Genomic DNA, 17,152 nt, shown 5'->3' on the forward strand with positions numbered 1-17,152 from the left:
TATTGATCCAAGAGCCACAGTGGTAACAAATGGTCTGACTATTTTAAATTAACAAGATCAGCAAGACAGGGTCTTTTTGTATAGGTGATTGAACCTCTAGATGAACTTATTAGAACAGATTTAGATATTAAAGGTATTAAAATAGGGACTAATGAACATAAAATTAGTTTATTTGCAGATGATGTGATTATCTATTTGACAGATCTGGTAAACTCATTAAACAAATTATATACGGAATTAGAATATGGGGTAGTTTCAGGATATAACCATATACGGAGCGGAAACAGGCCATGTTGGCCTTTCGAGTCCACACCGGTTCACCGGTTCACAATGCCCTCTTCAGGCATTGGTCCTGGTAGATCTTCATTCAATAATGATGGATAAAGATAATTGGAACCAAAGTGAAATTATGCCTTTGACTTTGGTGATTATACTCAGTATAGACAAAATACGAAATTCAAATGGCCATAAAGTGGGATAAAATATTTGGTGATCATATCTGTCACTTGACAATTTTAATGAGGATCAGATCAAATAGGTTTATCATGGAGTGTTTTTTTAAATTTACTATGAAATATTTAAAGCTGTGCCAGTAGTCTTTTCACATGAAGTTATTAGATGACAACTCTAGAATCTATTTTCTTTCTGCACATTCGCCCTTTTAGGGAAGGGTATTACATTGTTAGGAAAGTAGAAGAAATAGAGGTAGGAAGATGGGTGACTAAATGGCAAGATTGTAAACTGTTAGATATACAGGAGACTACAGATGCTCCTCTCCCACCCATGGTTCCCCTGGATTTTCCACCCTACTCCCACCCCCCAACCTTCTGCTCTTGGTCCATTTCATCCCATGTCCTTCCCAACACCCTCCCCAATCTTTCACATTGTCCTAATATTATTCACCTTCTTTTATCAGATCACACTGGCAGCCTTTGTCTCTACAATTCACTGTTTCATCCTGTCACTCATCTTAGACCTGACTTTTTAATTCTCTTGGCTCTTTTCCCTTCAGCACCTGCCAATTAGCCACCTCTTGTCTGTCATCCTTCACTCTTCCCTGATTCACCAGTTCTCACTGTCCCTGCTCTATGCACTCTACCCTTGAAGGGTTCCAGCCCAAAATGTCAACAATTCCTTTTCTCCTAAAATACTGCTCAACCCACTGAGTTTCTTCAGCAAGTTGTTTGTGAATGGTTAGGTTTGGCCTCAATTGCCATGGGGTAGAATTGAGTTGATGTCAGATTAAAGGCAATAATACTGGTCTTTGCATATTCCACACCACATCTGTTGAAATCTAAAGCTTTTTTTCCACTGGATTTGAATATTCCAATATTCTTCTAGCCATTTCCCTCTTTCAACACTACTTGAGCTCATCAAAAACTTATATCTGCATTCTGCCAGTCCAGAAAGACCTTCAATTTTAAAATGTTCACCCCTTCCAACCATCTCCATAATCCTTGCTCTTTTTGGCACAAAAAATACAAACAACTTGGCAAAATCTCTGAGCACTAGTTTGATTCTCGCCACTTGCAGATCCCCAGTTCTAATTGCTACATCTTTGGCAGATGCTTGTTGCTGCATAAACTTGAAGATCTGGAATTCCCTTATTGATACTCTACAGCTCCTTTAAATCACCTATTAAAGTCAGTCGTTGGTCTGATTAAATTTCATCTGATAATGCTCCTTGATACTTGCAGTATTTAAATGTGACAGCATTCAAGATGGCAGCCCTGCTGTTGGTGCAGGGACGGGTAGAGTGAGGGAGCAGACATGATCAATTACAAATGCTAAAAATGCAATATTGGTGCTGCAAAATTTGATTAAATATTTGTACTACTGTACAGTACATGAAAGTCAGAAAGCGATGGGTTGCATCGATACCTCTATTGAAAATATCTGCTTTATCGCTCAGGATTTCAAAAGCAAAGAACTTTATTTTAGAAACATTCTATCAAATGTAAAACCATCTGAATAAAATATAATCTTTTAGTTTCTTTTAATACAGGTTTTTTTGCTTAGTGGTGTATTCTTTTAACTTGAGAGTTGGTACTTTTTTTCATTTAAAGGGTAGACTTCTTTATCCCTGGTGTATCTAAAGTTGGTGGTTTTTCCATCTGTTCAAGTCCGGATCTATTGGAGAGGGAGAGAGTGATGGAGTTGGCAGTAAAATACAGCAAAGATCCTCCTGCCCATTGGATTCATACACAGGTAACTAAATTTCTTAGTTTTCATTTTCAGGTGACCTAATTCATATATGAATCAAAATCTTTTTTTCTAAGTATTTTAAGCTTTTAAAAACTTTTAATAGTGATGGAAACTATTTGAAATGAATGTTTTGATAATTTTTGTTTATAGAACTGTTTAAAATTGTCACTTATTGGTGACGTAAGTGGAACATGGACTTTTGCTTTGTCTTTGTCAAGGTCCCACATTATAGGCTGGTCTGGAAGTTTGGATAATATGGGATCTAGGTTCAGCTAGCCAACTGGATTCAAAATTGTCTTGGTGGAATGAGTCAGAAGATGGGCAGTGAAAGATTTGTTTCTGATTTGGAACTGTTTTGCAGGGATCTGTGATGAATCCATGGCTATTTTGCATGAAAATTGAAGATGAGGAGATGCTAGATAGACTGTCTTTTATGCCTGGAATAGAAGGCTGAGGGATGAGCATAGAGGTATTGAAAATATTACTGGCCATAGATAAAATCATTCTTTTTCTCACAGAAGTCCAGAGATTGTCTTAATACAAAGGTGAGGGGAGGGAGGAATGGGCATGGGAGGAATACAGGCCAGCAGGCTTAAAATAAAAAGGTGGAAGGGTTGAAGAGCAAAATGCTGAGAAGTGATAGGGGAAGGGGTTAGTATCCTGAATGGAGAGGGAAGGAAGGAATTGGGAAACTGGAGGAAAAGAGATGAATTAAGAGAGAGACTTGGGGCAGGGGGTTCAACAGAAACTAATGCTGTCTGGTTGGAGACCTAACAGAAAATTAGGTCTTGTCCTCCAATTTGCAGGTACCCTCTATTTGGCAGTGTGTAACGTAAATAATTTGACCCAGTCAATATCAATTATGCAGGGTGTTTTGCGTCTTCCCTAATTTTGAGACTACTTGTCCAGACAAAAAGAGAATAATCTATCATATTCCTGAATTTGTGCTGATATGTGGTGACAAAACTTGTGGGGTGGTGAATCAGTCCTAACCTCCAACCTCCTCTTGCCATTTTGCTTTTTGTACTCTTGTCCAGTTAAGTTTTTGGTCGCTGGTAACAGCTGGCATGTTGTTGTTGGTGGATTTAATGAGAGTCCATTAATTGAATCTCAAGATTATCTTATTAGACTTCCTACTTCAAAATGGGGATTGCCTGCTCTTGTATGCCATGTATTGTTTATTACTAATCAATCTAACATTGAGTGTTTCCTGCTTGCTGTATAGAGCCATAGAGAGCTTCATTATCTAAGAAATAGGAAGTGGAAGAATAATCAACTGGTAATATCTCAATTTTTGACCTTCTGGCCGAGTGAACAAGTTGTTGATTCTTGGGCCAAGGACAAAATCTTGAGGAACTTGTAGAGTTCTGTCTTGGTCAGAATTGATTGGTGGTCTACCACCAGCACCGCTACTCTGCTCCTTTAGTGTCTGTGGTGCAACTAGTCCATAGAAAGTTTTCTCCTAAACCACATTGGCCTCAACTTAATTAGATGCTGTCTTGATGGTATGGCAGTAACTATGACCTCTGTGTTCTCCACGTTTGGATTAGAGTAACATTGAGTGTTGGAGTTTAATATCCCTGGCACATCTTGAGCTGTGCATCAGTAAACAATTAGTGAGTGCTATATTTACATTGTTTGGGTGATTTTGTGTTTTGGCTGTTACAAGATCAAACCAAAGAAGGCATATCACACTGGTAAAATTCACCTTCAATTCAAAATCCCCCCTTTTATAACAATGCCCACTGGTTACTATGCAAATTTCTATAACAGTGTAAAACTAATAAATTACCTAGCCTAAATATAACATAGGTAATTAAAATCTAAGTTATATTTCCAACCAGCCGCAGAAAAACTTAGACACAAAGCAAACACAAAACACACAAGACTCACAAAACTTTGATCTCAACCGAAGCAAAGATCATAAACAAAATTCAGTTTGTTTGGCAAACTGAAGCCAAAAGATCTTTGAGAGAGAGCACAAAATTCGAAGTTGTTTTCTTGTGTTGCTTGCAGAGACAGGAACATTGGCTTGGTCCAGATCCTTCTGACTGCCTTGGGAATGTTTATCGCTTTTAAAATGCCCAACATTCTAAACTGCCTCCCAGACAATGACTCTGCTTAGGCCTCCTTACACTTCACAGCCACACCCAGTGGTGGTTTGTCTTCCAAGTCCAGAAATTTCTAGATCATCTTCTGCACATTCCCAGTCCATCTCCCACTCTCAGCAGTCCACCTTCACCTTGGCTCTCTAAGGCAAACTGTCACTTTCCAACACAAAACCACACAACGCATAGGCCAATACACAACACAGAACTCTGTAACATGGCTGATAGGTAATTGGTCACCTGGACAACATCCAACATTGTTGATTGGAGTCTTGAATGTTTTGGCTGCCACTACAGGTATTTTTTTAAAGCACTACATCGAGTGTGTGCTTATGACTTCTTTGGTGTGCCAAGTACATCCAATCATTTTTGTGTCTTCTGGAATGAATCAAATTAGCTGATGTGGGATCAAGATCTGATAAAATATCTCCAACCAGAAATCTTAACTCTACTGGAAGCACAGAAAACTGCACATGTCGTAATTTGAAACAAAAAACCAAACTGTTGCAGGAACTTGCCATGTCAGGGAGTATCAGTGGAGACAGAAGGGTGATTGAAACGTTGACCATTCCTCTGCTTCTAAGGATGCTGCCTGACCCACTGAGTTCCTCCCACAGCTTTTTGTTTTGCACCTTAACTTTAAGGCTCTATTCATTGACGCTGCCTGATCTGCTGAATAATTTGAGCATTTTCTGTTTTTTTTAAATTTGAGAAGTTTGTTTTCCCATTTTATCATTTCAAGTCTCTCATTTACTTGTCCATTAATACATCTAATATTAACATATTGAGATTGCATTGGAAGAATAATCAAACAGTGTGAAATTATTGGAGTGTTTGCTTTTATGTGGCAGCTGTTCACAAATGTGTTGATGTAATAAATTGAAGTGGAAGACTTTGTTCCTCTGATTTTACAATAAATTTGAAGTGTTTTTATTATTTGCTGTGTTAAATATTTATACATTCTTTTAATTGGATTGAAAGTGAGATTTTAAAACAGCTTTTGAACCAAATATTAAGTAAGTTTTCTCACTTCTATGTGGTTATTGAGACTTCATCACTAATAATTCAATACAAGGCCTGTCCTTGTTTAAAATTAGTTACAAATATGCATTTGAATTGTTTGATAAATAAACATACACATTATCTAAAAGATTTCATTCTGAATTTGCAATTGTCAGCATACATGCAGGTTCCAATGTGTATACATTTCATTACCACTAGATGGTGCTGCATCACCATTTCATGACTAGAAAGCTAAGGTTAGTGAGATGAGACAAAGAAAAATTTTTTCTGAAATAATTCCGTTGAATTAATATATATTTTTATTACAATGAATACAATTTCCTTGATGACATAATTGGATGAGAGTGTTTAAATTTTCCTTCTAATTGTGATCAGAAGTGTAAGCAATTTTAAAATTTTTGATCATTTCTCTGGACCCATTCCAAATCTGAGCTTTCTGAAGCTATTTTAACCACAGAATTTTTGTTCTAGTTCTATGCAGGTTTCTTATTTCTCTACCTCCTTCCACAACCCCACTGCCATAAATCATGGCAGAGATAGGATAAAAATTCTATTTTGGTACTGAATTCTTGAGAGGAATTCGACATTGCTTATTCTATATTCCACACAGTGTTAGGAATTGAAATATTAGAACATTTCTTAAATGGCCAATATAGTGCATAATGTATGTTGATGTTATACATTTAATTTTCATCCTTGACATGAGCTTTGACATTTTAGAAACATTTCAAAAGTCAACTGAAGTTACTCTGATTACTAAGTTTCTCCATCTTCTCCAATCAAATTGACTTCTGCTCAAGGGCACTGACGTTAATGATCATGAAGTCCTTTGAGCACCTAGTGATGGAGCACATCAAAGTGCACCTTTTAGTGACATTAGACCTGTTCCAGTTTGCCTACTGTCCAAACTGATCCACAGATGGTATAATATCCTTCACCCTCTATTCCATCCTGACCTATCTAAAGAATTAAGCTTTATACGACAGCTTGGCATTTAACATAATTACATCTCATAGACTGGTAGATAAATTGACCTCGATGGAACTCAACACCCCTCCTTGTAATTGGATTCTGGGCTTTTTAAATTTTTTTTCACACTATGAACCACAATAATCAAAATACACACAAACATTTCCCTCTTGAATATACACAGTGTCATTTTCTCCCCTTTTCCCCCTCCCTTCCCTCCCTCCTTCCCACCCCCCTCCAAACCCATTAAATGTTCAACATATACAATACAATAAACCCATTAAACAATGTCATCACACAATGAAAATAAACAAGAAAATTGTCATCTACTTTTACACACTGGATCAGTTCATTTCGTCTTCTTCTCATTCTATCATTTTAGGGGGTGAAGGTCTGCGGTAGGCCCTCTCTGTTGTGTTCCATGTACGGTTCCCAAATTTGTTCAAATAATGTGACTTTATTTTTTAAATTTTGTTATTTTTTCCATTGGAATACATTTATTCATTTCTATGTACAATTGCTGTACTCTCAGGCTCTCTTCTGATTTCCAAGTTGACATACATTTTTTTGCTACAGCTAAGGCTATCATAATAAATGTTTTTTGCGCTTCATCCAGTTTGAGGCCAAATTCTTTACTTCTTATATTACTTAGAAGAAAGATCTCTGGATTTTTTGCTATGTTGCTTTTTGTGATTTTATTTAATACCTGATTTAGATCTTCCCAAAACTTTTTTCACTTTCTCACATGGCCAAATTGCATGTACTGTTGTTCCCGTTTTCTTCTTACAGCGAAAACATCTATCTGATAATGTTGGATCCCATTTATTTAACTTTTGGGGCGTGATATATAGCCTGTGTAACCTGTTATATTGTATCATGTGTAACCTCGTGTTTATTGTATTTCTCATAGTTCAGGAGCATAGCTTTTCCCATGTTTAGAACATTGGAAAGATTTGCCACTAACACTGATAGGAAGGGTAAATTGCATTAAAATGAATATCTTCCCAAGTATACAATACCTATTTCAATCATTACCAATTTCCTTAACAGGAAATTCTTATGGAAAATGGGGGAAACCAAGGATAGTGCTAGATAAATTAACAGAATGGTACAAACAAGGTGGTTTGCAGCTACCAAATTTTAAAAATTATTATAGAGCAGCACAATTAAGATATCTATCAGATTATCATCCAAATCGAGGCCAAGTTCTTTACTTCTTAAATTATTTAGAAGAAATATCTCTGGATTTTTTGTTATGTTATTTTGTTGTGATTTCCTTTAGAGAATGGGAGAGAAAAGGGATCAAAAGAATAGAAAATTGTTTTTTGGGAAATAATTTACAAGTACAAATATGGAATACAATGTTTGCATACCACCAACTGAAAACCTACTTAAAGGACAAATTGGGAAGCAGACTGAGATTACCAGAAGGAAGCAGCTTTGAATCTGATTACAGAAACAATGATAATTAAAAGATTTATAATAAACATGTACATAAAGGAGAAAGAGAACGATGAAATAAGCTGTAAACCCAAACAAAAGTGGGAAAAAGATCTAAACATAAAAGATAAAAGATTCTGGGCTTCTTGATGGAAAGATCACAGTCTGTCTGGGTTGACAGCTAAACTGCAAGCTCCATCACACTGAGCACTGGTGACCTTCCAGCTGTGTGCTCAGCGTGCGACTGTTCATGCTGCTGATTCATGACTTCACATCCCGAATCAGCTCCAACAGAATCAGCAAATTTGTGGATCATTCAACAGTAGTTGGCCTCAGTATCAATGAGTTGCCTTCCATAAAGGAGGTTGAAAGGCTTGTAAAATGGTTTGAGAATAACCTGCGTCTCAATATGCACAAAGGACATGATTGTGGACATCAGGAGGGTGAAGGTCAACCATTCTCCATTGCACATCAACAGTTCTGCCATGGAGAGAGTGGAGAGCACAATGTTCCTTGGTGTGCATAAAAGGGACAACCTATCATTAGTCAGGAAATGCTGACTTCAGCTCCTAATATCCCTCGCTACATGCCTGTCTCGCCGAAGTCTGTTGAGCCAAAGCCTTACCACTCTGACGATAACAGTTCCCTCAACGATGATGGGAGCTTGTCATCTATCCTATTGTTCCATGGAACTGAGCAATCTTTCCACATAATTTTCTAGTTTCTTTTAAAATTGGGTTTTTGCATCACTCGTCTAAAAGATATCTGATATAATTATAAATTTTAGTGTGCTACTTCAATGTTGTACATCAAGAGTTTATACTTAATTTCAAAACTGGCAAACTGGCTCATCAGAAAACCACATTTTAATATTTGTGATATTTCTATTTATTTTGAATCTCTAAATAAAAGAACTATTTCTTCAGCGTTTTAATTATTAGCTTTGAAAATATAGCACTCGTATTTTGTGTAATTCCTTCCTGCTGTAGCTTTAATTAGGAAGCAAAAAAAATGTTAATACAGCTGAACATTAATTAGTCAAATTTATGCTACAAAACAGAAAATTACTGTAAAATCCCCGGCATCCGCAATTCATGCAACCTACAAAAATGTAAATGTTTAAAATTGTGAAAATAAATGTTCTCCCAAGTAACACACAACCCCTTGGTGAAATGGGAGCAAACATTCACCCATTGGAGCTCCCCAGTTGTGCCCTGCCCGCAGCAGCTGTTTGAATGAGTTGTGTTAGAATAAAATGGATTCATCAAGATGAAGAGCTGGCCGATGCCGATCAGGTGACTCTCCCAAAGTGTGTCCCTATTCCTGCCTAGTAAGAGTCTTTATTTTTATTAGTACAGCATTATATTAGTAAGGATTTATTTGTAAACTTTAGGGAGGGTGGAGGTTAATTAGGATGGCAGCACGATTAGTGTAGCAGTTAGCACAGTACTGTTATAGCACCAGTGACCTATGTTCATTTAAATTTGACAAGAATTACCTGACTAAAATGAATTTTACATAATTAAGGACTGCAATGCAGATTTTTTTGGAGATTACATTTTGCACTGTCTTTTTTTTCTTTAAAACTATTTATTCTTAATGGAGGTATATTAGTTAGGCATGGTAAGAGTGTATCTCAGGCAACCGGAAAATTTGCATATCTGGCATCCACAATCCCTGTAGGTGCCAGATACTGTGGATTTTACTGTATGTTGAAAAAAATGAAGTTGAAAATAATTGTTTTTTTTTAAATGGTAGGGCTTCAACAATACAGTTGCAGAAGTACTGGCTGCAGAAACTGAATGCATATCCTAGGTTACATTCCAATTTGTTTTGAAATAGTGAATCAGTAATCCCAATGATTACTGTATCCAAAATTGCATACAGTGCCCTCCATAATGTTTGGAACAAAGACACTTCTTTCCTTTATTTGCTCCTGTGCTCCACAGTTTTAAATTTGTAAATCAAACAATTCACATGTAATTAAAGTGCACATTCCAGATTTTACTTAAGTTTATTTGCATACGTTTGGGGTTGACATTTCAGATTTTATTTAAGGTTATTTATATACATTTGGGATTGACAATGTAGAAATTACAGGACTTTTTACACATAGTCCCTTCCATTTCAGGGCAGCATAATGTTTGGGACATTTGGCTTCACAGGTACTGGTGATTACTCAGGCATATTTAATTACTTCATTGGTGCAGGTATAAGAGAGCCAGGCTTGCTTCTAAGCCTTATGATCACCTTTGGAGTCTGTAGTTGCCATTTTTCAATACGAGGACCAGAGTTGTGCCAATGAAAGTCAAAGAAGCTTTTAAGTGGCTGTAAAACAAGAATAAAACAATAAGAGATGTCACCCAAATCTGTATTTCTGATAAATGATGTTATTACAAATGAACAAATTGTTTGGATGCCTGTTGATATTTTTCTATTCCTTGATGAAAGGCTCAAGCCAGGAAGGTTGGTTATGTTTCTTTTTCTTTGTGATATAAAATATGCTTTTTGCCCTAATGCATTTCTCCAGTATTGTTTTTACTTTAGCCATAGTGCCCACAGACATTCATGTTTTACTTGAAGAACAAGCTAATGGCCTACAAATGGAATTGTTAATCAAACCTTTTAAGCCCTGTTTCAGGGATTTTCATTTTACTTTATTGTCCTTCCCTCAATTCCATATTTCATGGAAAAGTCAAGACCAGTTGATTGTCATCCGATTGTACAAGTACCACCCAATGAAAGAGCATTCTTCAGTCCTCGGTGCAAAACACGCAGACACACATACAGACAAACAATACATATGCAGGTCATGTATTTCATATACCTGTACACAAATACACAAGACACAAGAGAAACTTGTCCGTGAACTACTCTTTGCAGATGATGCCGCTTTAGTTGCCCATTCAGAGCCAGCTCTTCAGCGCTTGACGTCCTGCTTTGCGGAAACTGCCAAAATGTTTGGCCTGGAAGTCAGCCTGAAGAAAACTGAGGTCCTCCATCAGCCAGCTCCCCACCATGACTACCAGCCCCCCCACATCTCCATCGGGCACACAAAACTCAAAACGGTCAACCAGTTTACCTATTTCGGCTGCACCATTTCATCAGATGCAAGGATCGACAATGAGATAGACAACAGACTCGCCAAGGCAAATAGCGCCTTTGGAAGACTACACAAAAGAGTCTGGAAAAACAACCAACTGAAAAACCTCACAAAGATAAGCGTATACAGAGCCGTTGTCATACCCACACTCCTGTTCGGCTCCGAATCATGGGTCCTCTACCGGCACCACCTACGGCTCCTAGAACGCTTCCACCAGCGTTGTCTCCGCTCCATCCTCAACATCCATTGGAGCGCTTACACCCCTAACGTCGAAGTACTCGAGATGGCAGAGGTCGACAGCATCGAGTCCACGCTGCTGAAGATCCAGCTGCGCTGGATGGGTCACGTCTCCAGAATGGAGGACCGTCGCCTTCCCAAGATCGTATTATATGGTGAGCTCTCCACTGGCCACCGTGACAGAGGTGCACCAAAGAAAAGGTACAAGGACTGCCTAAAGAAATCTCTTGGTGCCTGCCACATTGACCACCGCCAGTGGGCTGATAACGCCTCAAACCGTGCATCTTGGCGCCTCACAGTTTGGCGGGCAGCAACCTCCTTTGAAGAAGACCGCAGAGCCCACCTCACTGACAAAAGGCAAAGGAGGAAAAACCCAACACCCAACCCCAACCAACCAATTTTCCCTTGCAACCGCTGCAATCGTGTCTGCCTGTCCCGCATCGGACTTGTCAGCCACAAACGAGCCTGCAGCTGACGTGGACTTTTTACCCCCTCCATAAATCTTCGTCTGCGAAGCCAAGCCAAAGAAGACACAAATAAATATCTCTGATGGGTAGTGTGAGCAGTTCCTTTGGTCATTCAGTTTCTCACTGCCCATGGGAAGCAGCTGTTCCTCAGCCTGATGGCTCTGATACTCCTGCATCTCTTTCCTGATGGGAGCAGCTGAAAGATGGGGTCCTCAATGATTTTGCGCACCCTCTTCAGATAACAATCCTCATCAATCACATTGATGTGGGGAAGTAAACTCCAGTGATCCTCTCTGCCACTCCTATGGTCCTGTGGATTGACCTCTGATCCATTACTCTGCAGCAACTATACCACATTGTGATGCAGTCAGCCAGGACACTCTCAATAGAGCTCCTATAGAAGGCTGACATAATTGTGGCTGGTACCCTTGTCTACTTCAGTCTTCTCAGGAAGTGAAGTCACTGTTGTGCCTTCCTGACAAGTGAGATTTTGTGTGTTCACGATAGGTCATTAGTTAAGTGAATTCCAAAGAACTTGGTGCTCTCCTCTGCAGAGATGTTGATGTATAGTGGAGGGTGGTCATTCCTGTTCTTCCTGAAGTCATCTCCTCCACCTTGTCCACGTTCAGACGCAGGTTGTTACGCTCACACCATTTCACGAGATTTTCCACCTCCTCTCTGTAGTGTGACTCATTGTTGATGATGAGGCCAAACACTGCTGTGTCATCTGTAAACTCATTGACACTTTTGGAGCTGGATCTGGCGATGCAGTCATGGATCAGTTGCGTGAACAGGAACGGGCTGAGCACACAACCCTGAGGTGCACCAGTACTCAATGTGATGGTGCTTGGTGTTCTGCTACCAACCTGGACAGACTGTTCTTTTTGTTAGGAAGTCCTGGATCCATTTTCAGAGAGGGGTGTTGAGCGAGGACAGGTACTCCGCTAGCCTCTAAGGAATTATCGTATTAAACGCCTCATTTTAATGTAAAATAAAATCTGTTTTAATTATTAATGTTCACTGGCAACTTTACCATGGAAACGTACTTGACCGCAGATTCTGAAATACAAAGTTTGGCTGGATGAAGTCTTGATGGAGAGGTTCAACTTGTGATGTTGACACAACTTCCACACCTCACAACCTGTTTTTCACCAACTTTATTAAAGTCCTGAACATGAGTTAACTCAGCTTAAAAACAATTGATTGTTCAAATTGAACTTCAAAATATTTGAGTGTCTGCAGATTTCCTAAGATTGATATTAAAACCTAACAAATCACTAAAAACACTACCAAATGATAAACTGGATTTCCATTAGAATGAATAGTTCTCCAGAGATATTTTGTGGGACCTAAATAATTCGATAGTACAAAGGAGGAAGTGAGGGAGAAGGGAAGAAAATGCATTTCTAAGCATGAGATTGTGTAAAGATGTGAACAGCCAATTTACAATTGTGTAAATTGTATTTGATGAACTGACCTTGATTGTATAAATTGAGTAACTCATTTTAAAGTTATTAATCAGCATATAATTGATGTAATTATTCTAATAAATGTGGTAGAAGGCGATCTGAAAGTTAATGATAGTAAAGTAGCAGGACAGTCTAAGGCAAATGTTAATTGTACTCCCCGTTAATTGAATAAATAATAAACTGACGTCTATAGAATTAATTAAGGCATACTTAATCAAAATTTTATTTGCATTATTGAATACAGTATAAATCAACATTCATTTTCCATTTGTTTTTCAATGGTCCTAATTTCTTCAAAGCATATTATTTAGTGAAATGCGTTCACATCCAGAGTTACAAACAAAGTGAACAAAATAAAAATTAGTTGGTGTATTAATTTATTTATTAGTGATATTGAATTAGAAATAATAATGTGTAGTGATTTACTTCAAGTCAAATAATATGGAAATATATTGATCGTGTTTCGTGAAGTCAGAAGGTTTTTATGTTTAATTTCACAGTTCATTTACAATAATTACATGTACATCTTTAGAAAAAAATAATATTTGGGAAGTATTCTGCTCTTTCAGCAGAAAGTCCCCAAAAATGACAATTAAAAAAAAAAATTGTTTTCCTTGACATTTTATTTCTTTCTCAGTGCAAAATTGGTTCAGAAGTAACTCTTCGTGTCGGAGGTGATTTCTTCTTTGATCCTCGACCTTCTGATTCTCCGGTGGATCTATTGTTAGTTGCAGGTGGCGTGGGCATTAATCCCTTGTATTCTATACTCTTGCACGTTGTTGATCTCCACAAATTCCAAGAAACTGAGCATTGTAAATATAAACCAGGATCGGTACAATTGTACTTCAGTGCTAAGAACACAGAAGAACTTCTTTTTAAGGTTAATTTTTTCTTATATTTTCATAATCTTTGTGAATCTGCAGCTGTGTAATCTGGGTTCTATGGCTTGTAAATTTACCACAGACAATGGAGTAGTCTTTATTTACAATGTTTAATGCAGTATAGCAGTGTATTAAATTTGTGGCTTAATTAAACTTGCCTGTTTGTGAACTAGAAGAGTAATCATGCCAGTGGAATTTATAAGCCTCGACCGATGTTTAGCTCACTGAACTCGTCACATTAAAAGCAATGATGCCCCCAACTCAATTGTTGCAATTTAAAAAAAAATCCTTTGTTCATTGTCGTTGGTTGTTTGTGGTATTTTCTGGTCCTTTATTTGTTTAGCTCCTATTTTATTCAAATGTTACTACCCTGACAATGTACCTTTTTGTGAGTATTTAGTATTTTAGGTCAAAATATGAAGAGTTAATTCCACATTTCTATTCACTGCTCAAGAAATTTGGTACAATAATAAACTTTAGACTTTGCTTTTATCGACAACATTTCAATAACAGCACTGATTAAGAAAATAAGAGCAAAATGGTATTAGTTATTGCTACTTTAGTGCATTTGACATGTACTTAACCAGGCCAAGAAATGTGTGTGAATTAAACATCTCAAAATCAAATGAGTTAAAGTCTAAATCCAGAGTAAAGCCTGCAGTACTGTTTTTTTTAAAAATTGATTTCTAATGATAAAAAAACTTGAATGTTATATTGAAGTTAAACCTGGCTAGAAAATGTATTTAAGGAGATGCTTTGAGGAGGAAGAATGCACCAAAACCGAGAACTGTGTTAAGCTATATAAAATTGAGCACAGCAATATTAGGAAACTGGAGTAAAGTCCAAAATCAGATCAATCTAAGGTAGGATGTACTGACGTTGGAGAGGGTCCAGAGGAGGTCCTCTGAACAGGTTAACCCATGAGGAGAGTTTGATGTCTGGGCCTGACTCTCTGGAATTTAGGAGGAGGAGGGAGGATCTTTTTGAAACATAACACATAACGAAAGGGCTGGATAGATGTGGAGGAGATGCTTCCAGTAGTAAAGAGCGTAGGACCAGAGGACACAGAATAAAAGGGCAGCCTTTTAGAGCAGAGATGAGGAGAACTTTCTTCAGCAGAGGGTAGTGAGTCTGAAGTTTGTTGCTACAATTGGCTGTGGAGGCCAAGTGTTTTGGTATGTTAAAACAGAAATTGATGAGTTCTTGATTAGTACAGGTATCAAAGGTTATGGGGAGGCAAGAAAATGGGATTGAGAAGAAAAATGTTAGCCATGATTCCATTGGCAGAGCAGACTTGATAGGCCAAATGGCATAATTCTGGTCCTACCCCTAGAAGACTTTCCACTCCATGCTTATCTCTGTCTTTAAAAATGTTTATACGCTGTTTCCACCAGCTTTTGAGGATGAATTCCAAAGATCTAAAACCTCCTGAAAGGATCTTGCCCCATCACTGACTTAACCTAGTTCTAAATTCTCCCAAGAAAAAAGAAATAACTTCTCCACACTCACCTTATCACAGTTCCTCAGGATCTTGAGCAACCAAACTGCTGAAGGAATTCAGTGGGTCAAATGGAATTGTGGAGGGAAAGAGAATAGTCAAGAGTGTAAAAGGGAGATAGCCAGGCAGGTTGAGGCAGGAATTGGCAAGACATGGGTGCATCTGGTGAAGAGGAGTTGATGGAGCCAGGTGGTGGAAGAAGAAGAGAAATATCAATGTGATGTGGAATCATCAATAGGCTGCAGATTGTGCAATATGGAATCTTGTAAAGGTAGGTGATGAGTGGAACCAGATGGAAACAGTAGGGATGGGGGTGGCGGGGGGGAACCAGTGGAAAGTGGATGATGGGCATATGGAGCCAGATATTAGAGGTAGTGAGGGTTGGAAAGAAGAGTGTTTGTAAGAGGAGCATCTTGGGTGGATCAGAAAGAGAGTCAGACAAGAGCGAAGTAGGGGGGGGGGGGGGGGGGTGGTGTCAAGTAACCTAAAATTGGAAAATTCAACATTCATGTTGTTGAATTGTAAACTCTCAGGCTGCTCCTTTGGTTTGTGTTTGAGTTTAGCCTTGTCCTGACAGAGGTGTCTGAGAACAGACAGATTTGTGGTAGGGGATAGGGTTGCTATTTATCTTGCTTACGTCACTCACAATTTTATAAACCTCCTATGCTCCAGACGTAAAGTTCCAGCCTATTCTCCCTCTCCTTTATAATTTAAGTTTAACATTCTTGAGATTCTTTTCTACACTCTTTCTAGTTGAATGATGCATTTCCTTTAGCTGGGTGACTAAAATGGCACACAATGCTCTAATAGTAATCTCACCAAGACCTTGTACAGTTGTAACATGATGTCCTTGCTCCTATACTCAATACCCTGACAGATGAAGGCAAGTGTGCCAAACACCTTCTTCACCATTATCTACCTACATTGCTATTTTCATAAAACTATGTACTTGTCCCCAAAGTCAACAGTCCTCCCTAGTGCACTACCATTCAGTTTGTAAGTCCTGCTTTACTTTAATGGTTTAACCTACCAAAGTGTAATGCCTTGCAATTGTCAGTTAAATTCTATTACTCATTGCTTGGCCCACTTCTCCTGTTGTAATCTTGAATGATCTTCATGTCTATGATACCACCAATTTCCATGTCACGTGGTAACCTCATTGCTATACAAGTCATTAATATCGATGTCAACAGTGAACCTAACACCGACTGCTGATGCACACCACTGATCACAGCCTCCACAACCAATTTGATAACAACTCTCCACATCCATCAACCCAATTCTGCGTACAAGCTGGATGGCATGCAATGTGACCTCCCAGAGAAGCATGCCATGTGGGATTTTGTCAAAATCCTTGCTAAAAGCTCTCATAGATAATTCACTTAGCCTGGTCTCATCTTCAAACAAAACTCAATCAAATTCATGAGACACGATTTCTCACTCATAGCGCTATATTGACAGTTCTTGATTTTACAAATGCTGGTAGATCCTGTCTCTCATAACTTCCTCCAGTAATTTGCCCACGACTGACATTAAGCTCACTGGCCTGCAGTTTCCTGACTTGACTAACAGCCGTTTGTTAAAGGCACAATGTTAGCCATCCTCCAGTCTTCTAGCACTTCACCTATGTTTAGCAATAATGCAAATATCTGTCAAGACTCCTGCAATTTCTTTCCTAGCTTCTCATGATGCCCTAGGATACATTTGATCAGGCCCTGGGAATTTATCTACCTTTTTAGATGTGCAAAGAGC

The 17,152-nt window shown here is 38.3% G+C and overlaps 1 protein-coding gene and 1 long non-coding RNA gene across 6 annotated transcripts in view; one reads left to right on the top strand and one right to left on the bottom strand.

The window, feature by feature from the left end:
* oxnad1 (oxidoreductase NAD-binding domain containing 1) overlaps positions 1-17,152 on the top strand; it is a 40,367-nt gene that overhangs the window by 20,459 nt on the left and 2,756 nt on the right. For all 5 annotated transcript variants that reach the window (XR_011349493.1, XM_069912891.1, XM_069912876.1 and 2 more), the window contains 2 exons: positions 2,067-2,208; positions 13,659-13,901. Coding sequence is in view for 4 of the 5 variants with exons in the window: in XM_069912891.1 (XP_069768992.1) it covers positions 2,067-2,208; positions 13,659-13,901 (385 nt within the window). In the remaining variant the exon portion in view is untranslated. The remainder of the gene's footprint in view (positions 1-2,066; positions 2,209-13,658; positions 13,902-17,152) is intronic.
* The window catches only part of LOC138750771 (uncharacterized), a 35,093-nt gene continuing 27,685 nt past the window's right edge, over positions 9,745-17,152 (bottom strand). The window contains exon 3 of the long non-coding RNA XR_011349498.1: positions 9,745-10,073. This is a non-coding gene — a long non-coding RNA (uncharacterized lncRNA). The remainder of the gene's footprint in view (positions 10,074-17,152) is intronic.

Source organism: Narcine bancroftii, chromosome 1, assembly GCF_036971445.1.
Source record: "Narcine bancroftii isolate sNarBan1 chromosome 1, sNarBan1.hap1, whole genome shotgun sequence".
Classification (NCBI taxonomy): domain Eukaryota; kingdom Metazoa; phylum Chordata; class Chondrichthyes; order Torpediniformes; family Narcinidae; genus Narcine; species Narcine bancroftii.